At 51.4% G+C, this 21,415-nt stretch overlaps 2 protein-coding genes across 2 annotated transcripts; both read left to right on the top strand.

Annotated features, from left to right (window-relative positions):
- Positions 1–1,582: 1,582 nt before the first annotated feature.
- On the top strand, positions 1,583–11,317 carry LOC103174860 (acyl-CoA (8-3)-desaturase). Its single transcript, XM_042341506.1, has 12 exons — positions 1,583–1,828; positions 5,185–5,295; positions 5,883–6,080; positions 6,873–6,974; positions 7,471–7,599; positions 7,887–7,947; positions 8,693–8,769; positions 9,113–9,210; positions 9,935–10,031; positions 10,188–10,267; positions 10,530–10,655; positions 11,046–11,317. Exons 1-12 carry the CDS (start codon positions 1,643–1,645, stop codon positions 11,095–11,097), a joined length of 1,317 nt encoding a protein of 438 aa, XP_042197440.1. The 5' UTR covers positions 1,583–1,642; the 3' UTR covers positions 11,098–11,317.
- A 2,636-nt stretch (positions 11,318–13,953) lies between these two features.
- On the top strand, positions 13,954–17,940 carry tmem258 (transmembrane protein 258). The gene is made up of 4 exons (XM_007887443.2): positions 13,954–14,092; positions 15,821–15,930; positions 17,181–17,330; positions 17,712–17,940. The coding sequence occupies exons 1-3, from the start codon at positions 14,090–14,092 to the stop codon at positions 17,305–17,307; spliced, it is 240 nt and encodes a 79-aa protein (XP_007885634.1). The 5' UTR covers positions 13,954–14,089; the 3' UTR covers positions 17,308–17,330; positions 17,712–17,940.
- The last annotated feature ends 3,475 nt before the right edge of the window (positions 17,941–21,415 follow it).

Raw genomic sequence — 21,415 nt, 5'->3', positions numbered from 1 at the left:
GCCTGTATTATTTGAATTCCTCAATTTTAAATATAAAATGGGCATCGTGACACCATAAACCAACTGATTAGACACAAACTGAACTGAACTCAATTCGCCTCCGGCAGAGGAGCGCACCAGTAAAACGAAAAAGCCGACCGGCTGCCTGCAAATGGGCAGAAACTGAGATGAACAACTTTGTTTAGCACCGCAGGATTTGTGCAGCAAAAACAGCGTGAGGTAAGCCGTCGTCAAGAGAAACAGGATACAGGGCTGGACTGCCAAACGCTCTTAACCGCACAACAAGTTCTGGTCACCTTGACATAGGTGTGATTGCCCCGGGTTTGAGGCCAGTGCGGAGGAGAGCAATGAGCACGAGACTGTTCGAAGGATAACCCTGTGAAGCTGTCGGGTTAGTCGCGGCTAAACCAGAGCTACGCCTCGAGGGACTGAGGGTGGGACAGGATTGTGGAAAATCATTCCATTGTTCCAATTTGGAAGGCAGGTTCCCACAAGTTAACACAAGGAGTTGGTTTGGCCAAACATATCGTCTCAGAGCGAGTTCAGATCCAAGGAGCACCCCCGCCCCCCCCCCCCCACTTACCACCACCCCCCCCCCCTACTTCCACCACCCCCGCCCCCCCCCACTTACCACACCCCCCGCCGCCCCCCCCACTTACCACCACCCCCGCCCCCCCCACTTACCACCACCCCCCCCCGCCCCCCCCCACTTACCACCCCCCCCCCCCCCCCCCACTTACCACCACACCCGCCCCCCCCACTTACCACCACACCCGCCCCCGCCCCCCCCCACTTACCACCACACCCCCCCGCCCCCCCCCACTTACCACCCCCGCCCCCACCCCCCCCCCCACTTACCACCACCCCGCCCCCCCACTTACCACCACACCCGCCCCCCCCCACTTACCACCACACCCGCCCCCCCCCCCCACTTACCACCACCCCCGCCCCCCCCACTTACCACCACACCCGCCCCCCCCCCCCCCCCCCCCCCACTTACCACCACCCCCGTCCCACCCCCACTTACCACCACACCCGCCCCCACCCACCCCCCCACTTACCACACACCCGCCCCCCCCCCCAATTACTACCCCCCCCCCACCCCCCCACTTACCACCACCCCCGTCCCCTCCACGCCCCCCAACTTACCACCCGCGCCCCCACACCCCCCACTTACCATCACCCCCCCCCCCCACAACCCCCCACTTAGCACCACCCCGCCCCCCCCCCCACACAGGAGTACAGTCACGAGCAACACATCTGCTGTCTGCTCCCAACCAATGGGAGGCCGCGCCCCCCCCCCGAACAGGTGAGTGTGATTGACGGGGCCGCCGACCAATCGGCGCCCGGGTGCCGCCTGCTCGATTGACAGACGGGCGCGACCGCCCCCGTTTGCGATTGACAGGCGCGGCAGCCAATCGGAGCGCAGGCGTCGTGATGGAAGGCGGGGAGCAGCCAATGGCGGCGGCAGCCCATTGATAAAAGGAGCGACCAATGGGATCGCGGGGTCTCGAGAGCCCGCCCCTCCCCCCCCTTCGGAGGGCGGAGCCTAATCCATCAGCTGGGCCGAGCCGCACCGGGACAGACGCCGCCGCTGCCCCCGGGGACAGGCGAGGAGCGGCGCCGGGACCGTCGGGCAGTGATGGGCGCGGGCACGGAGAGCGGCGTCTGCCCCCGGTTGCTGACCTGGGAGGAGGTGCAGAGGCACAGCAGCCGCGCTGACCGCTGGCTGGTCATCCACAGGAAGGTGTACGACATCAGTCAGTTCAGCCACAGGCACCCGGGAGGGTCGCGGGTGATCGGCCACTACGCCGGACAGGACGCCACGGTAAGAGAGAGAGAGAGAGAGAGGGAGAGAGAGAGGGATCGATAGTGCTCCCGAGGCGCTGCCCCACCGGTTGCTGGAGATGTGTGTCGTAGATGGATACTACTCGTGTTCTTCTTGTCGGGGATCGATAAGAGATCGATAATCACTTTGCCGCCAGAGATGATTAATGACACCCTCGGCCACCGGTACACCTCAATCGATAAGTAAATCCACGAGGTTTGGGTTCAGCCTTCCATCCCAGGAAGGATGATAGATGGTCACATTCTGATCAGGGATCGATACTCGCGTCGATATCAAGGATCAGTGAAGCAGATGGCATTGCTGATCACTGATCGATGTCGGTCCAGCTCTTCACAGTCAAACAGGTCCTCAGACTCAGCTGTTTACTAATCTCTGCTGTCTTTATTGTGTTGGGATTATAAAAAAAGATTTCGATCAAATCAATAGAAATGATTAAAACATAATGTTATTCGAACATAATTCCACGTTTTTATATACTTTACAGTGCAACTCTGCATTATCGGAGATGCCGTACCTTTGGATGAGACGTTAAACTTTAGGTCCCGTTTGCCTGTTCAGGTTGGCGGTAACGATCCCATGGCGCTATTCGAAAAGGGAAGGGGGTTTCTCTCTCCCCGCGTCCTGGTCGACAATCGCCCAAATAAAATCGGTCATTCGTTTCACGGTTGTTTGTGGGACGCTGGTGTTGAATTTTCCTGCCGCGTTTGCCTCAAAGTACGCAGAAAATCCATTTCACATTCAATTCTGTGGAGCACTGTGAGATGTCCTTCTGAGGTGATAAGGCAGTGTACGAAATACAAGGATTATTACGTTTATTATCAGAAATTGTATGCCTGATCAATAATCTGGGTGCGTGAAGACAATATTCCCAATCAACGATCAGTCAGATATATTAGTAATCGATAGTCTAAACAGATAATCAAAGAAGTGAAAAATCAATAATTGGAGAGACCAATAATCTAATAGATTACCGATCAATAATCATTCAAAAGTCGCAGATTTACAATGAGAGAAACTTAGAGCTTGCAAAATTAGTGATCAGTAACGTAGGACAATCAGGACTAACGTTGCCGATCAATATTTATAGATTATGTCTCTCATCTCTGGGTCAGAGGTTGTTGGTTTAAATCCCACATCATTGATAATGACAGACTGACCATCAGAGAAATTGTTAAACACAGAGATTAACAATTAGCCATTGATAACTTTGATAATAATAAGCCTTACATTTGATGCAGAGTCTTTCACGTCGGGAGGACATCTCAAAATGCTTCGCAAGATTTGTTACCAAGAGTATTTTGTGGGTAATAATGGCAGCTAATTTACGCACAGCAATAGCCCACAAACAGCCATAAAGTGGGCAACCATTTTTATCCGGGGGATGTAGAATGCAACTCTAGTACCATTGGGTGTCTGGAGAAACTGCTGGTTCCTGTGTGTGTCTCTTTATTTACATGTTTTGTGTGTGTGTTTTTCACTCTTTTCTTTGTGTGTGACTTTCTGTATGTCCCTGGGGGTGGGGGAGGGGAGTTATATTATCTTATGTCGACTCTAACCCCTACCAAGAGGAAGCCCCATTCTCCCTCACTTCCCCACACAAGAGAAACCAATCCTAAACCCAGTCAGAGATGCGGTGCTCTCCACCAGTTCCCTGTATACTGGTCGCTCAGTCAGTTACATTTCAAAATGTGGTTCTGCAATTTTCAAACTGAATGTTCGTTGTACTTTTTAGAAATTTCCTTTTCAGTGTTTTCTATCACCACACTGTGATGTGCATAGTGTGTCTCTCTCCTCCCTGGTTTATACTTTTTCTCTTGAGTGTCCGCTGTGTGCCTCTGTCACGGTCTGCTATAGCAGACCACATACATGTACACCTATATGTGTTTCTGTGTTTACTGCATGCGTGTGTGTGACTACTGTACATGTGTGTATCTGTGAGGATGTGCGAGTTGCGTATGTTGCGCACGTGTCTATTTTTCGGTGTGCATGCATGTGTGTGCGTGTGAGTGAATGAATGAGGGAGTGGAGGTTGGAATGCGCAACTCTTTACCATATGAGTGCACACATATATGTGTCTGTGTGTATGTGAGTGGATGTGTCTCAGCACACGTGTGCTGGCAGGTCGCTGGCTCATTCCTTGCCTTTCCCTGTTTGCTGCCGTTGGTTGGTCCCAGTCACACCACACTCTCCTGATCATTTCACTGACAGTAGACTGAGCCCAGAATTATGTCATAGGCTCTACACAGCCAATCCTTCAGCCAGTATGTAAATGAAGAGTCAATTTTGGCTGTAATTTTCAGTAGGACCAATGATAGGAGAAGTCTGGCTACAGGCCATGTTAGCTTTTCAATTGCAGTAAACACGTACACATCGACCACCTGTGTGGGACTGACTAACTCTAGAAGCTGCGAGAGAGGTGGGAGGGGAGGTTGGAATGTGCAATTCTTTCCCAAAGGAAAGAGAGGAATTGAAAAAGAGGAATATTACACGGTTTGGAGATTAATTAAAGCAGGAGATGGGATTAGATTAAGTTGTTCATACCCCAGTGCACACACTGGGGTTAGCCCAAGCCTAGACTCTCGCCAACTTGTGCCTAATACTTTCCGGGAATAGGTGAGAAGGGGGTTTTCCTCCAGGGAGAGAGCGTGCGTGCTTTATACCAGACAGGGGAGCGCTTCTGCATTGTTGGAGGTGATGTCCTTCAGATGAGATGTTAAATTGAGGTTCCACCTGCCTGTTCAGGTGGATGTCAACGATCCCAAGGCACTATTCGAATAATGAAGGGAGTTTCTCTCTCCCAGTGTCCTGGCCAACAATCCCCCAAATAAAATTGGTCACTCGCTCCATGGCTAATTATATCTAATTAGTCTCCTGTGAAGCAAAAAAAACAGAATGGAGACAAGGAGACATTGTTTTACGCAGCGAGTTGTTACGATCTGGAATGCACTGTATGAAAGGTGGTGGAAACAGATTCAATAACTTCCAAAAGGGAGTAGGATATTTAGTTGAACAGAAAAAGTTTGCAGCGCTATGAGGAAAGAGCAGGGGAGTGGGATCGATGGGTAGTTCTTTCAAAGAGCCGGCACAAGCACAATGGGTCGAATGGCGCTTTTCTGCTGTGGCCGAGGATTCTATGATTCTAAGCGCTTCGAGAGTTTCTATTTTGCGTGTATTAAAGCTGACAATACAGAGTTGGGGCATTGGCGGGTTGGGCAGAATGGCTTCCATCGGTGCTGAAACTGACTCCAGGGTTAGAAACCCAGTGTTCATTGGAATGTATGTTTCTGGGACAGGCAGACGCTGTGTAAGTGTTGCTTTGTTGCTTCTTCCTTTAGGACCCGTTCACGGCGTTCCACATTAACCAGAGCCTGGTGAGCAAGTACCTGGGCTCCCTGCTGATTGGTGAGCTGGCCCCAGCCGAGCCCAGCGTGGAGCGATGGAAAAGTGTGAGTACCCAATCCAGCCTTTTCTCTGCCCATCACTCACTGGGAACGATAGAGAGAGAGCTTAGGACCAGGGGCTTGTGATACACCAAGAGACATGTTACAATCTGAGAATGTATAGCTCAGGGAGAGCAATCCATGAGACAGGGAGAGCAGTCCATTATAGCTGTGCCAGCACGTGAGAGCAATCCATGCACTCTCACTCCCCTGCCTTTTCCTCCCTACGCACACATTCCATGACTGTCGTGAACAGACACCATGGGGTCTAGGGTCTGTGAGCCCAGCTAGTGGTGGCCAATCTTTTTGACGGCCAACCAAATACATTTTTCTTGATTGAATATTTCTTGATTTTATGACCACACCATTTTATGATCACTACTCAGTAGCTACTGGAAACCATTGATTAACACAGACTTACCGAGACTAGTTCGGTGCGAATGTTCAGTGGGCCATGGGTTGGTCACCACTGGTCTAGTAGAGATAGTAAGTGACTATCCCAGTGCTGGCCGGGAGGAGTGAGTGACAGTGTGAGGGGGCTGAATGTGAAAGGGAAGCTCTGATCTTTGCCCTAACGGTGGTTTACCTCTCAGGCCTCAGTGACGGGAGATTTCCGGGAGCTGCGTGCCGTGGTGGAGAGCTCTGACCTCCTCAGCCCCAACAAGCTGTTCTTCGCAGGAATGCTAGCGCACATCCTGCTGTTAGACGTGACAGCCTGGATCACCCTCTGGTACTTCGGTACCTCCTATTTACCCTTCCTGATCAGCACATTGTTGCTGGGCACCGTGCAGGTAGGTGTGAGGCAATTCAGGCACCATACTGTTTGTGGGATCCTGTAGGGTAGTGGTTAGAGCACTCGCCTTGCAAGCGAGAGGACCCGGCAGGGAGAAACCTTAGACAGGTTTCCATAAGACCATAAGACGTAGGAGCAGGAGTATGCCATTTGGCCCCTCGAGCCTGCCCCGCCATTTAATAAGATCATCACTGATCTTCCAACCTGATTCCATTTACCCGCCCTATCCCCATATACCTTAATCCCTCTATCCTTTAGAAGTTTCCTTACTCCACACGCCACTATTTACCTTGCAGTAAGTAGGAACCTGGTTGTTAGTTGATTGGCAGATCACTTTCTGGGGGTAATAATAATCCTTCAAAAAAAAATGTTCAGTCAATCCAGTTTAGAATATATCACGTAAAGCGCTTTGAAACATCTCAATGGCGTGATAAGGCGCTATATCAAATGCAAGAATTGCTATCATTATTAATTCCCCAGTGAACACTTTCATATGTGTTGACATTGTAGGCGCTGTATCAAATGTCAGGATTATGATTGCGTTCTGACTGCCAGAGACAGCTTCTACAGTGTGCGAAAGAGGCTTTCGCTCTGTCACTAATGCCCCACTGCAGCACATGGCCTCAGGTTCTCTGTTCCCTGCTCACAGATATCCAGCTTGTGCAGTCAACCTCTAGAGCTTTGTGTGTTAGACGTGATCGAATATTCTGCACATGTCTGTGTGGCATGTAATATAATGCTGTTTGTGTGTGTGTGTGGCATGTGATATAACGTGGTGTGTATTATACAGGCTCAGGCTGGCTGGTTGCAGCACGATTTCGGGCACCTCTCTGTCTTCAGTAAATCAAAGTGGAACCACCTTGTCCACCAGTTTGTCATTGGCCACCTGAAGGTGAGCACAGTCTCCCTGACTGCTTCTCTCTGTCTGTTCACTCACTCACTCTCTCTTTCTCCCTCTGTCGCTCTCACTCTCTCATACAAAATGACACACAAAGATTCTACAGCGCAGAAACAGGCCACTCGGCCCAATCAGTCCGTGCCCGTATTATAGAATCTAATACCTTGCCCACAACTGAAGTTACTAAGTCTAGGCTGGTAATCGGAGCCTCAGCTATCTCTTCTAGTTTCCCTAGGGATCTTTAGGGACCATCTTTCTGGGCCAAGTGCCTTGTTCCTTTATGCTTGTGTAATTTATCTAGTATCTCCCTTCTCCCGAGCTTAACTGTTGCAATTTTAGACCCTGACCTTTCTTAATAAATTTTCTTTATCAGTTTCCTTCGTGAAAACTCAGGGAAAGTATTCACTCTGTCATTCTCACTCTCTCTCTCTCTCTCCCCCCGCCACCCCCCCCACTCTCTTCTGTTCCACGTTCTCCCTCTCCGGGGCAGGGGGCCCCTGCCAGCTGGTGGAACCACATGCATTTCCAGCACCACGCCAAACCCAACTGCTACCACAAGGACCCCGACATCAACATGCACCCCCTCCTCTTCGTCCTGGGCAAGAAGCTCTCCGTTGAGGCAAGTGTAGCTCCCCCAACCTGGCAATCACAGGGTGTAGGGCCTGACCCAGGGGTGGGAGGGGAGTGGGGGGGATAGGTTGCAGTGGGAGAGGTCTGGCAGCGGAGTTGGGTTCCGGAGTGGTGGGGGGGGCAATAAGAGGGGAGGACCCCGGGCACAAGGGGAGTGGTCCGGGCATAGGAGAGCGGCCCTGGACACTGGGGCCTGAATGGGTGGGGGACGGGGCGGGGAGGGGGAAAGAGTCCAGTATGGGGATGTGACACTGTTGTCCTCGCCCTGTGTGACAGGTGGGAAAGCAGAAGATGAGGCACATGCCGTACCAGCACCAGCACCGATACTTCTTCCTCAGTGAGTTCAGCCCCAGCCTGGCACAGCCCCCGGCGCAGACACACACAGCATCCGACACATACACACAGCCCCCGGCGCACACACACACACACACACAGCATCCGACACATACACACAGCCCCCGGCGCACACACACACACACACAGCATCCGACACATACACACAGCACCCAGCGCACACACACACACACACAGCATCCGACACATACACACAGCCCCCGGCGCACACACACACACACACAGCATCCGACACATACACACAGCCCCCGGCACGCACACACACACACAGCATCCGACACATACACACAGCCCCCGGCGCACACACACACACACACACACACAGCATCCGACACATACACACAGCCCCCGGCACGCACACACAGAGCATCCGACACATACACACAGCCCCCGGCGCACACACACACAGCATCCGACACATACACACAGCATCCAGCACACACACACACACACACACACACACACACAGCACCGAGCGCACACACACACAGCACCCAGCGCACACACACACACAGCGCCTGGCTGGTACACACTCACACACACTCACACTCACAGCACACACACACACAGCTGCACCCCCCCCAACACACACCTCGCCCGGCACACGCACAGCGCCCCTTACACACAACAACCCACACACACGATGACCCACACACACACAGCAGCCCCCCCCCCACCCCACGCAGACGCTGAGCTCAGCAATGACCGGTCTGTCCTCTCTCTTGCAGTCGGGCCGCCAGCTTTGCTGCCCCTGTATTTTCAGTGGTATATCTTTTACTTCGCTGTGCAGCGCAAAAAGTGGGCGGTGAGTATCTCACAGGAGTCCCGGGGGGTGGGATGGGGTGGGGGGGGTTGTCATGACCGGTGATTTTGCTGGGGAATGTCTGCCTCAGTGGTGTGAGGGGGTGGGGTGTCTGTCCCAGAGTGGGGGTCTGTCTTGGGTTGGGGGAGGTGTCTGTCCCGGGGAGGGGGGGGGAGAGTCTGTCTTGGGGGTGGCTGTCTCGGGTGGCGGGGGGAGCACAGGAGGATCTCGGGGTGGGGGGGGGGCGGGCGGGGGATTCTCGGGGTGCATTGAGTTGGTGGGGGGGGGCGGCGGGTTATCCCGGAGCGCGGGGTGTAATGTGGGGTCACTGTGTTGCTCCCTGCAGGACCTGGCCTGGATGATCTCATTCTATATCCGTGTCAGCCTGACCTACATCCCGCTGCTCGGGATCCAAAGCTTCCTGGTGATGTTCTTCCTCATAAGGTACAGCCTTCTCCCCCCCCCCCACCCCTGCTCCGCCACCCCCACCGCCGAGAATCACAGCCCAGGTCCGCAAATGATCTGTAAACGTTGAACGGTGAGGTGGGTTGTGTCAGGACAGCTTTCACGCCTGTCAGCGAGGCTGTCTGGATACTCAGCTCCAATGTCAGGACTTCAGGTCCCAGTCTGGTCTGACACAGGGCAGCATTGGGGGGAGCACTGCATTGTCAGACAGAGAGATAAGCAGACAAGCATACAGGCAGGTGGGCAGACAGGAAGCAGCAGACAGATATACAGGCAAGCAGTCTTGGTGGGCGGGGGGGGGGTTGGTGTGGTTACTGTACTGGAGGTGTATTTTAGTGAGAAGCTCTCTCATGTTGCTGTTGTCACTTTGTGCCTGTGAAATGGTCAGTGAGGGCTTGTGTGTTGCCCGTGTGTGTGTGTGTTTCTGTGTGTTTTGTCTGTGTGTGGGTGTGTTTTGTCAGTAGGTATGTGCGTGTTGTCTGTGTGTGGGTGTGTTTTGTCAGTAGGTATGTGTGTTTTGTCTGTGTGTGGGTGCGTTTTGTCAGTAGGTATGTGCGTGTTGTCTGTGTGTGGGTGTGTTTTGTCTCTGTGTGTTTTGTCTGTGTATGGGTGCGTGTTGTCTGTGTGTGGGCGTGTTTTGTCGGTATGTATGCGTGTGTTGTCTGTGTGTGTAATGGGCTCACTCTCTCCCTGTCTGTCTCAGGTTTATAGAGAGTAACTGGTTTGTGTGGGTGACACAAATGAACCACATTCCGATGAACATTGACCACGATCAGAAGGAAGATTGGCTGACCATGCAGGTAAGAGACGCCAGTATAGGTGTGTGGGGGGGTTGGGGGTAGGGAGATGGATTGTACCCAGTGCATTGGTGGGGCAGTCAGTTACTGGAATGCAGGATTTTTCTATTTGGCGTCGTTGGAGTTAATGGTGTTGCGCTGTTTTGTCTTTGCCTCCAGTTACACGCTACCTGCAATGTACATCAGTCCCTGTTCAACGACTGGTTCACAGGTCATCTCAACTTCCAGATAGAACACCAGTAAGTACAGTGCTCATCCCCTCCCTCTCTCTCCCCCTCTCCCCCGAGGACGTACAGTCTAACTGGTGGAGGGGGTGGGGGGGAGGAGGTGGGGCAATAGTTTATATGGGGGGAGGAGGTTGGTGTACACGGTGGGTGGAGGGGGGGAATGGTATATATGGGGAAGGAGGGGATGGTGGTCAAGGTGTGGGGGGGAAGGGGTGCCCTGTTATGTCCAGTCTGCTGGGCCTCTGTACATCACAAGCTCCTGTGTCTTTTGCAGCCTCTTCCCCACGATGCCGAGACACAATTTCCACAAGGTGGCGCCTCTGGTGCGGTCACTGTGTGCCAAGCACGGGCTGGACTATCAGTCCAAGCCCCTCCTGATGGCCTTCGCAGACATAGTGCAGTAAGTAACCCCCACCCCACCCGCTACACACAAACACACTCCCCCAGCACCCAAAGATACAGCCTCTCATGTCAGGAAGACGTCTCAAAGCGCTTCACCAAAGTGTAGTGATTTTGTGGGCAAATACAGCAGCCAGTTTGAGCAAATCTCCCACAAACAGCCATGGGGTGAGAGACCCAATTTTATTTGGGGATTGCTGGCCAGGACACCAGGAGAGAGATACTCCCTTCACTTTTCCATAGGATCTTTCAGGGTCCACCTGAACAGGGCTTTGGTTTAATGTCCCCTGGGCTGGGGAGGGGGCCTGGGAGGGGGTTGGGAACTGGGCTGGAGCTGGGAGCTGGGGTTGGGGGCTGTGCCAGGCTGATTTCTCCACCCCCTCTCTTGCAGCTCGCTGAAGGAGTCGGGGGAGCTGTGGCTGGACGCTTACCTGCACAAGTGATCAGTGCAGGAGCTGCTAACCGTCGCCTCTGCCTTGCAAAAAAAGCTTCCGGAACCTCTCCCCCTGGCCTGGGCTCAGATCCCCGTTACAGGATCAATGTAACCATCACCGCAGTGGGAGCTTGGGAACCATTGGGGCTAACTACCGCCCTAGGCTGAGCTCCAGCCAGACTGCAGCCCTGGTTATATGGAAGAGAATGTTCCCTGGTGCCAGCGAGGGTGGGGGTGGGGGGGGGTGGGGTGGGACAGTCACAACTAAACCGGGTCCATTTATGCTCCTTCAAGACCCGTCTCAAAACCCTCCTCTTCAACTGCGCCTTTGGTCAACCTCCTGTCCCTACCCTCTCCCCCACCTCCAACCCCTCCTGATCCCAACCACCAGCTCAGGTGCGGATCCCTGACTGTCCAGGGCCGTGGGACATCCTCCTGACGTGAAAGGCGCTATACAAATGCAATTTGTTGTTGTTGTACCAAGGTCTTAGGGGTGCCCAGGCTCAACTACCAGCTCATCATCTGGCCCTGCTTTCCTTGCTAGCTGCCAGTGAGAAAATGTAATGTGCTGTGTTTGTTTTCCCAGGCGAGGTGAAAGCATGGTGGGGAGGTGAGAGCATGGTGGGGAGGGGCTGGAGCAAATCACCTGTTCATGTCGCCGTCGCTCTTTCATTCAAACGAGGTTTTAATGAAAGTGCGAATCATTTCAAATTGCTGTTCTGGCATCTTAACATTTGTATCTATTTCCAAAGCCGCACAATTCGTGCTTACTCAGTGTGCAAAGCCAAGCTCGAATAATCTGCAGCTCGCTCGTACTGTAACTACATGCATTGTGACCACAAGTCTCCATCGAGCGAGGTGCTTTATTATGTGCCGTGGAGTTTAAAGAAAAAAGTGGGAAAATCCCGAGAGGGGAGGTGTTACATGGAGGTGATGACAGGTGAATGGTGTCCGAATGGTCGCTATGGGCTCGCAAGGAGGAGTGTTTTGAGTCTGTGGCCATTATATTGAGTCTCAGCTCCCTTAGGGAATGGGTTGGTGGGGAAGGGGATGCTGGGGGTCCTGGGGGGATTTTGCGTTTCTGTGCGTGCTCAGTTTGCAATGCCAAGTGGGACCTTTCCTGCTGTGACAAGAACAAGTCTTTTGGAGTTGACACACTATGCACTGCATACTGCTGGATGTCTGCCCAAAATATCCACTATTCAGTGGAAACATTTCTAACTTCTAGTCTGATTTGAATCTTATTATTTTAAACCCAAGTCTGTTCTCACAGTCTATGTCACGAACTTTACACCCACATCATCTCTGGCTCGCTCCATTGTTAGGATTAGGATCACGTCTGGAAAGAGTTGAGGTACGGATCAGCCACTTTGCTTAAGCAGCTCCACATTGCCTGGAAGTCTGATCATTAAAGAATCGTGAGAAGAGCGGGGTCTTAGAACAGAGAGGGGCCCTGACTCTATGAATCTCTAACCCCTCCATGACAGCTATTCCTATTGTTAAACCATTTCCAATTTAACCAGCCAACACACCATTAATTCCATGAGATTTAACCTTCGTAAAAGTCTCACGTGTGGAACTTCAAAGTACCCTTTAAAAAATCTGAAAATGGACCTAATCTTCGCCTGTGAACCATTTTGTTTTAGCTTGTAATGATCACCCAAAAACTGTGAAGTTCTTAAATTCAGTCTTGATTCGGTGTTCCACAGTCACTAGAGAACCAGCTACTAGTCAGTTGAATTTGGTAACCCATTGAAAGCGACTGTAGGGTTCTTATTGGTCTTTCAGTCCTTTGGAACCACAAATGTTCTCAGCATTACTAACCTGCAGAGGATGGCCCAGGGTTTCTGACCCCTTTTCATATGCTCTATGGCTTCTTGTGCATTTCGGAACAGATGTAAACTGTTGGCTGTACTGTATTCCGGAACCAGGTGGACGTTCACCTTGTACAATCTAGGAGCAGCCTCGCTGACCCCATTCTTTCCACAAAAAAAATCAGAAGTCGGTTTAGCCGCTCTGACATCCTGGAGATGATGTGCTTTGTCACAGTTGGATTCCTTTGGAAAGTTATTCCCGGAACTTCTTTGGCAATCTTGATGGGAACATTATTGGGGGGTGGGGGCAATAAATAGGGGAAGGGGAGGTGAAAGGTGGGGGGGGGGAGGTTATTTTGCTGCTGCTGTGTGAGCTCTGTGTGCCAACTAATGTCCTTGTGCTGCTAATGATGGAGATTTAGGAGCCCCCTGGGTAATAACCTGGTGTTTGTGAAGCTCTTCATCTCCCTGTCATTAGCAATTTACCATTGATTTACCCTGAACACTGATTGTACTGAGGCGAGGCCTGTATGTATGTCTCTCGTAAATGAATTAAACAATGGAAGTGTTTCACTTGATTACATTAACAATAAAGATCTCGGGATTGCTTGAGGTCTGTGTTGGAGAGCCCTGTATGTGATTTCTACTTTCAATTTTAGTTAGCGGTTTGAGTGCGGTTGATAAGGCTCTGGTGTTGTATTTGCTTTTGTATTTGACTTTATAAACGTGATTTGTGCACAGTGGTGTGTGTGCTCAAGTGTAATTGCTGCAGTGCTCTCTGGGTTTGCACTATGGGTGTGTTTACACTGTGTTTGTGTGCGCTGTGTGTTTGCGCTGTGTGTGGGTTTGCACTGTGGATGGGTTTGCATTGTGTGTGTGCAGTGCTGTGTGTGTGCACTGTGTGTGTGTGCAGTGCTGTGTGTGTGCACTGTGCTGTGTGTGTGTGTGTGCAGTGCTGTGTGTGTGCACTGTGTGCAGTGCTGTGTGTGTGTGCAGTGCACTGTGTGTGCAGCGCTGTGTGTGTGCAGTGCTGCTCAGGGGCCGCCGGGGGGCGGTGTCGCTCCGAGTCGCACTCCGGCGGCGGCCAACAGCGGTTACCCAGAGTGCAGCGCGGTTTCCGGTTGGGCGACGTGTCGCGGAGAAGAGAACTTCACAGCGAGAGACGCGGAGACGGAGACACAGCGGAACATGGTGAGGGGGGGGGGCCGGGGCCTGGGGAGGGGGCCCGGGGCCTGGGGAGGGGGCCCGGGGCCTGGGAGGGGGCCCGGGGGGGGGAGGCCCGGGGCCGGGGGGGGAGGGGGCCTGGGGAGGGGGCCTGGGGAGGGGGCCCGGGGGGGAGGGCCGGGGGGGAGGCCTGGGGAGGGGCCCGGGGTGGGGGGCCGGGGGGGAGGCCCGGGGCCTGGGGAGGGGGCCCGGGGGTGGGGGGCCCGGGGGGGTCTCCCAGGGGTCTGGTTCCCGGGCGGGGGTGGGACTCGGGGTAAGTTTCCTGACCCCACACACCAGCCCGTGTTTACTCGGTCATCACTCCATCGTCTGATCACTCTCTGGGGGTTAATAATCCCTTTGGAAATATTATCATCATCAATAATAATAATAATAATAAATTGGTCACTCCCCGCAATTAATTGGCTGCCCCGTTCCGCCCACCAAAGGTACAGTCACTACACTTCGCAGCGTATTCGCTGAAGCGCTTTTCTTCTGACACGTCGGGGAAGGCGCCGTTTCAAATGCAAAGGGGCTGTCGTCGCGGTGGTCGTCGTCGTTACTCGGGCTTTGGGGGACGGGATGTCGGGATCGAGCCGCCCCCCCCCTCCGTGAGGGTCTCCATCTCCGGGTGGGTCCTGAGCCAGGCGGGTCCGCGGGTACTCCAGGGCACTCGCTGCTGATCACAGGGCAGCACGGCCCGGCTCGTCGGCAGGACCTGGAAGGGCAGACCCAGTCACTGGGGGAACAGTACGTCATCCCACTCAGCTCCTGTTACCCCCCCAAGCTGGGACTGGCAGCGGGACAGCTTACCAGACAAGCTACGCAGTTACCCCAACGCACACGCTGGGGTCCTCAAGCCCCGGCTCTTGCTAACCTGCGCCTAAAACTTTCTGGGATTAGGTAAGCAGGATGCGTCCCTCCGGGGAGAGTGGGCATTACAGACACTGGGCGATTTGTATACGTGGGACTACCGTTCGTATCTGGTTTGGATACTCTTAAGCACAGTGATGCGTGTTTATATCAGTCGGACGCCTGGCTGACCACAAATATTGAGTCAGAAGGTGTGGGTTCAAATGCCACATTGGGACTTTGAACTCGCTGTCTAGGCTGACACTAGTGCACCTGTGGGGTTAGGACTGCATTGTCGAAGGTGCCGTGCCTCGGATGAAACATTAAACCAGGTCTCACCTGCCTGTTCACTTGAAGTGCTTTTTAACACTCCCAACACCAGAAATACACTGTGCGGAGAGAACCTGCACTGGCAACACCTGAACAACAATCATTTATATTCACTAAGTTCTTCCCCTAGCAAGGAATCGGTGGAGGGGGGAAAGGTGATCAAAAGTGCACCATCTCCAACAAAACAGTGCACCCCCAACACTGTATTGGAGCGTCAACCTAGACTGTGCGTTCAATGTCCTAACATGGGGCTTGAACCCATAACCTTCTGACTCGAGACAAGAATACTGCCACCCACCTGAGTTAGGCTTACGGAATAAAATAAATAGATAATCCTTGCAGTTGATAGAGTTGTTGAGACATCTCAAAGGGCTTCACAGGACATATTGTGAAGTGGATTGATTGTGTATTTTGTGGGTGAAACAGGCAAAGCGAGGGCATAGAGGGTATACAGAGACAGAATGAAGGCCTGAGCGCTGAGGACTCTTGTCTGCTCTTTGATGTGTTAATTGTGCCCATTCTGTGCCTCTCTAGGAGCTCGAGGCTATGACCAGATACACCAGCCCCGTCAATCCCGCCGTCTTCCCACATCTGACGGTGGTTCTGCTTGCCATCGGGATGTTCTTCACGGCCTGGTTCTTTGTGTATCCTGTTCCTGTATCATGCTTGACGTGTTGGGGGTTCGGCTGCTCAGGCCTGGCATCTGTCCTGTCTACACAGTTTCCAGTGGGTTGAATTCCAGGGTTCTTGGGTGCTTTCAGCCGAGCATTGGGAGGACAGGGGAGCATGGAGGCCAGTGTGATCCCACTGAGTTTAGCTGCTGCGGGGGCTGAACTCACAGCTCCTAAAACCTGTTGTTCCTCGGGTGTGGGGGGAGGCTCCAGTGTGACTTACCGGCTCCACTGATTTACTCTGCAAGCTCAGTGCCACAAGGCTGCCAAATCAATTCAGTATTAGGTCAGAGCAGAGAGGCTTTAATCTGCATCTAACCCCTGTATTACTGTGCTGCTGTGACCAACAGCTCCTGCTGTGACCAGCAACTCCACTGTGTGACAGGATTGTACTATAAAAAGCTCTGAGATCTGTAACTCAGGTCATTGACATTGGCTCAGTGTTGTGGCATATTGCCTCTGATCTGCATTCAGTGCTTCATTGTCTCTGGATCAAAACCTTGAGCTGGGTAGCCCCGCTGGGGGTGGTTGACAGCCGTTCATACACCAGAGGCTCGCAGGATTGTATCCTGGTCAGGGCTGAGTTTGCTGATCTCAGCTGGGACTTCAGGAGCAACTGAATTAGCCCCAGCCTTCCCAAGGTAAAGAACAGGAGGAGGTCATTCAGCCTCTCAAGCCTGTTCCACCATTCTATTAGATCATGACTGTTCTGAACCTCAACTCTATTTACCCATGTCTGCTCCATATCCATGATTACCCTGACCTAAGAAAAATCTGTCCACCTCAGTCTTGAAAATGTGAGTATATCCAGCATCCACAGCCTTTTGGGAGGAGTAAGTTCCAGATTTCCACTCCCCTTTGGGTGAAAAATGCTTTCTGATTTCACTCCTAAATTGCCTGGCTCTAATTTTAAGATGATGCCCCCTTATCCTCCATCGAAGGAAATAGTTTCTCTGTAGTTACCCTATTGAATCCCTTCATTATTTAATCATTTTAGAACACCTCACTAAGATCACCTTCAAACTTGGGAAGGCAACAGCGCCGCAGGGAGAGGAGGCAGGATAGGAGCAGACACATTTACCAGTGGGGAGAAAATTAGAGACAAAAATCTGGGAGCTCGCCATCCGTCGAAATCGGGAGCACAGTGCTCTCGGAACTCTCGGAAAGGAGGAGCTGCTGGTTTAAGGATGTAGAGGGAATGTTTTCTTTAACTGCTCCACCAGATATGAAGTGACCTCCACCAAGTACACACGGGATATCTACAAGGAGCTCCTGATTTCACTGGTCGCCTCTCTGTTCATGGGTTTCGGAGTCCTTTTCCTTCTCCTATGGGTGGGCATCTACGTATGACAGCAGTTGGGGTGTGTGGAGAGGTAAGACTTCTTTATGGAGATCGTGGGGCCGGGGAGGAGGTTATGAATCAACATCCGACAGTAGACAAGATATGATTGGCATGTCACACATCTATGGTTTATCTATTTCTGAAGCAGTCATTTTCACACTGTCCTAATTAACTTGAATGTTGAAGATCCCACCACGTAATTGGGAAAGAGAAGGGAGTTTTTCCTGGTTGGTGACCAGATAATTAATTCACCTCGAGGCTGTTACTGGTGCACATGGCTGCTACATTTGCCAACAGTCACTACGCATGACATAAATGACCACTTTGAGACATTGTGGCGTGATGAGGCTCTATATTAAAAAAAGCAGGTTGTTTCTAGCTTTTTCTGAAGTTTTCTATTTTTCCTCCTCAGGGACACTAGGGACCAGGCCTGCAGACACTATCCGCTCAGACCCCTGGCACAGACACTATCGGCTCAGACCCCCAGCTGAGGCTGATGCTGTCTGTGGAGCCACCTGGGGTCTGGTCGGTTCTCACAGCCCTGGCGGCTGTTCTTCAGGAAGCATCGAGCAGCAACCAGATGTTTACTAAAGCAAAGTGACCGAGGGGGACTGTACAAACAATAAAATCCTTGTTATAAACTGTGGTTTATTTTGTAAATGATCTGTGCTCAGCCCTTCCTTGCAAGTCCTGTTTGTGTGTTGCACTTCTGGGCTATATTTACCTAATCGGTTCAGATCCCCAGACTGAACAGTGCTCTAGTCAGCCCGTACATAGAGAGAACTGCATACAGGTCTGGCCACTGCAAATAAGGTGGCTTCCCAGACCAGAGAGGGGGGCCAGTGTTAGCGGAATGAGCTATTCTTTAGTAACGATTAGACAAGCTCGGGTCCCCAGCCAGTATTATGTGCTTTGGGACGTCCTGACCTGCAAGAGCTACGTAAATATAAATTTGTATTTTAAGACGAGCTATTCAGATTGGAAAAAGGTATCATGCAAGGTAACATCTTACAGGGATATGTAATGTGCTAAATAAAATGGACAAAATAAACTCTGACCAACACTTTCAGATACACTGAGGTAGAAGGGTCACGGTGTGAAGGATAACTTCAGGAAGGAAATATTTCCTTATGCAAAGGCTGAATGGCAACTGGAACAGTGTGGCCAGGAATGGTAGATTGAGAACATGAATCATTAAAGGAACAGCTCAATGCTGTGATGAGAGGACAGGGGCGACGTTCTGGAAGAATGAGACACAAATTTTCAGTGTAGGAGGCTGATTGGCCCATTGCTGTGTCTGATTGTCGTTCCTGTGTCTGTTGGGTCTCTGCTACCTCTGTTTTTAAGTCTGATTTTTATTAACCCCAGCTTCTCTGTTCAGCTCCAAGGAGACCCCATTTACCACCCCTCCTAACTCCCCCCACCCCCTCACGCCACCCAAGAGAATAGTCACCAATAGATCATTTGATACTGGATATTGAACCCTTACTAGGTGCACGATACAAGGGGCATCAGTCCCAATTGTTGATTCTTATTGGTACCCGGGAGCTCCAGTAGGGCTTGGAGATGAACAACTGCTGAGAATGGTCATGCTCGTCTGTCTTCAAGGACAACAAAGTCTTGATGCAGGTCAAGCTCTTGGTATATAAGGCCAGTGTCCAAACTGTTCTCCACTTGAAAGAGCAAGGAGGAGGCATTTTGGAAGAGATTTCCAGTACGCGGGAACATCTTGTCTTAAGGCCCGGCTGCCGATGAACGCGGAATAAGCAGTGGAGCAGAGGACATGGTTACCAGAGGAGGGCGTTAGCAGAGAGCTCTCAGTGTGAGCGCTGGTCAGGACACCATCCATGTTCTAAGGATGTTTGGATGAAACAGGAGACGGTTACATAGATAATATGCTTTATTATTGTTAAATGCAAGTAAAAAAATTATACAGATCAATTTTCATAATTAACGTTTTTTGAATTAAAACTTTTTTATCACAAAAAGAGGTGTAAAAAAAGCTCTATTGTGGTGTGTTTCTCCTGGAACCTCTCCGCAGTGCCGGGCTGGGCCGGGCTGTGAGGGAACAAGGGGTCACCACAAGCTCTTTGCATATTAACAGCGCAAGTGCTATTTGGTAAAAAAAAACACAACATAATTCAACGGTCACAGCGAGTTTGGTCAAAAATACGGTTCACGGAGCTTGGCAACAGCAGGGAGGGAGCTGGTTGGCACAGTAACAAGGCACATTTCCAGGCATCCAGGTGAATGTCTTGATCAGTTTGGACACACATTGTCCATCATCCCTCCCCAAAACCAAAGCACGGCGATTTCCCGGAGCAAAGGCCCTGTGTGTTTTATCCCCAATATTAGTCAGCAAGGGAGACAGGGCTGGAATGGGGATGGGGTGGGCTTGGCTGGGGCAGAGGAGCTGGATTGAGGGAACTGGCGACAAGTTGTGAGGAGGGTGGAGGAGGAGAGCAGCTTACACTGAATGAGCTGTCTCCAAAACCCACTTATCAGACCTCTCACCTCGTCTCAACTCAGCTCTATAGATCTGGAGCACTCCAACCTCCATCAACCACCGCCCACTCCCCCCCCCCCCCCCGCCAATCTAGCAGTGACAGGAGCCAGCCGAAGTGAATTCTCAACAGTCCAGTTTTGGTCAAACCTAAGCCCGCAGTGACTGCGGGATTCTGTTTGCAAATGCTAACTGTAGGTGACGCTGTGGTTGTACACATTTAGCTTAGCTACAAGAATGGAGGGAACCTGTAATTGCTTCTTTGCACATGGTTAACACAACTGGCAAATTAGGACCTTTTTATTGGCAAGGGGACCTCTTTTAACATGTAACATTTACCGCTTCCCCCCCACATATACTTCCATTCCATCCCTGCTGCTGCCACACACTTAACAGGGAGACATTCCACCCGCACCTGCATTTACTCTAATTTAAGTCGCGTTTCAGAGCATGTGGAATTCTGGCAAATCGTTGAACAGTCTCGACTTTGAAATCTCTAGCCAGGTGGATTCTGTCTCCAGTTCTCTCTCTCTTTCTCTTAATACACCACTTCCCAAGTCAGTCAGACACACAGGTGAACCGGGCCCCATGGCCAGAGTCCACAGACAAGACTTTCAGAACAATAATAAATATATTTCAAAATAATATAAAGGACTTTTAGAACACATACAGGCGAGACGAGAAGCTATCAGAAACGCCTCCGTAAGCTAAGCCTACGTGAAACAAAGGAACCGACATCCCCTATCAAACAGTAATACAAACACAGCCAATAGGACACACGGGGGAAGAGAGAACCACCTGCTTCACACTAGCAGCTCGGAGCATCCAAAATTGGACCAAATCTTAAATTTCACTCTTCAATTTTGAAGCTGTTTGTGGGATCCTTTTTAAGGCTTCAAAATATCCTTTGAGATGTCTCGACGATGCGACAGGGTGCTATTTAAATAGGATTATTATTCTAACCTTGGCATTTGATCCAGCACCTTGGGCTGTCCTCCTGATGTGAAAGGCTCTACACAAATATACGTAATTTGTTGTTGTTGATCAACACCTAGAATGATGAATGTTCCCAAAGGTAATCACTGTTAAGTGTGATGCAGCCAATTTGCACACAATGTCCCACAAACCACCAGAAGGTAATATTAAGACTGACTTCAAGCGCTATCTAATCGCATGCTCTGAGGTGCTGTGAGAGTGGTCTCAGTCTTACATTATTGCTACACCCACCAACCCACCCCCCCCCCAGGATATAAAAAAATTAGTGCTTTTAGAAATGATTGCAACAGCGAGGAGAAGAGGACATATTTACAGGGAGCTTGGAGCTAGTTTGCGATGTGTAACGCTACTGAACGTCCAGTTATTGGGAGGTTTAAGTCGCTTGCGTTACCACTGAGAGGCTGTGTGAGCTGCAGGGATGTACATTGCAGCTCACAGCTGATCGATCGGGTGTGGTGGGGGGGCACAGTGGGGTGGGGGCGTCTTTTACAGTTTGGCACAATCCAGTTTTCACAAAGTTAATTTTACATTTTATCATAAAGTGTCAGAGGGCGAAAAATATCCCCCAATATTCAGCTCACGTTCTGAACGGGAACTGATCGTGTAACCAGTGTGTG

Source organism: Callorhinchus milii, unplaced genomic scaffold, assembly GCF_018977255.1.
Source record: "Callorhinchus milii isolate IMCB2004 unplaced genomic scaffold, IMCB_Cmil_1.0 Scaffold17, whole genome shotgun sequence".
Taxonomy (NCBI): Eukaryota; Metazoa; Chordata; class Chondrichthyes; order Chimaeriformes; family Callorhinchidae; genus Callorhinchus; species Callorhinchus milii.
This window is presented reverse-complemented; position numbering and strand designations above follow the sequence as displayed.

Bases quoted from the DNA above. Each gene is read 5' to 3' on its own strand.
- LOC103174860 (XM_042341506.1), top strand. From the start codon at position 1,643: ATGGGCGCGGGCACGGAGAGCGGCGTCTGCCCCCGGTTGCTGACCTGG. The intron at 1,829-5,184 runs GTAAGAGAGAGA...TTCTTCCTTTAG, and splicing joins ACGCCGGACAGGACGCCACG to GACCCGTTCACGGCGTTCCA. The intron at 9,211-9,934 runs GTACAGCCTTCT...TGTCTGTCTCAG, and splicing joins GTGATGTTCTTCCTCATAAG to GTTTATAGAGAGTAACTGGT.
- tmem258 (XM_007887443.2), top strand. The intron at 15,931-17,180 runs GTATCCTGTTCC...CTGCTCCACCAG, and splicing joins TTCACGGCCTGGTTCTTTGT to ATATGAAGTGACCTCCACCA.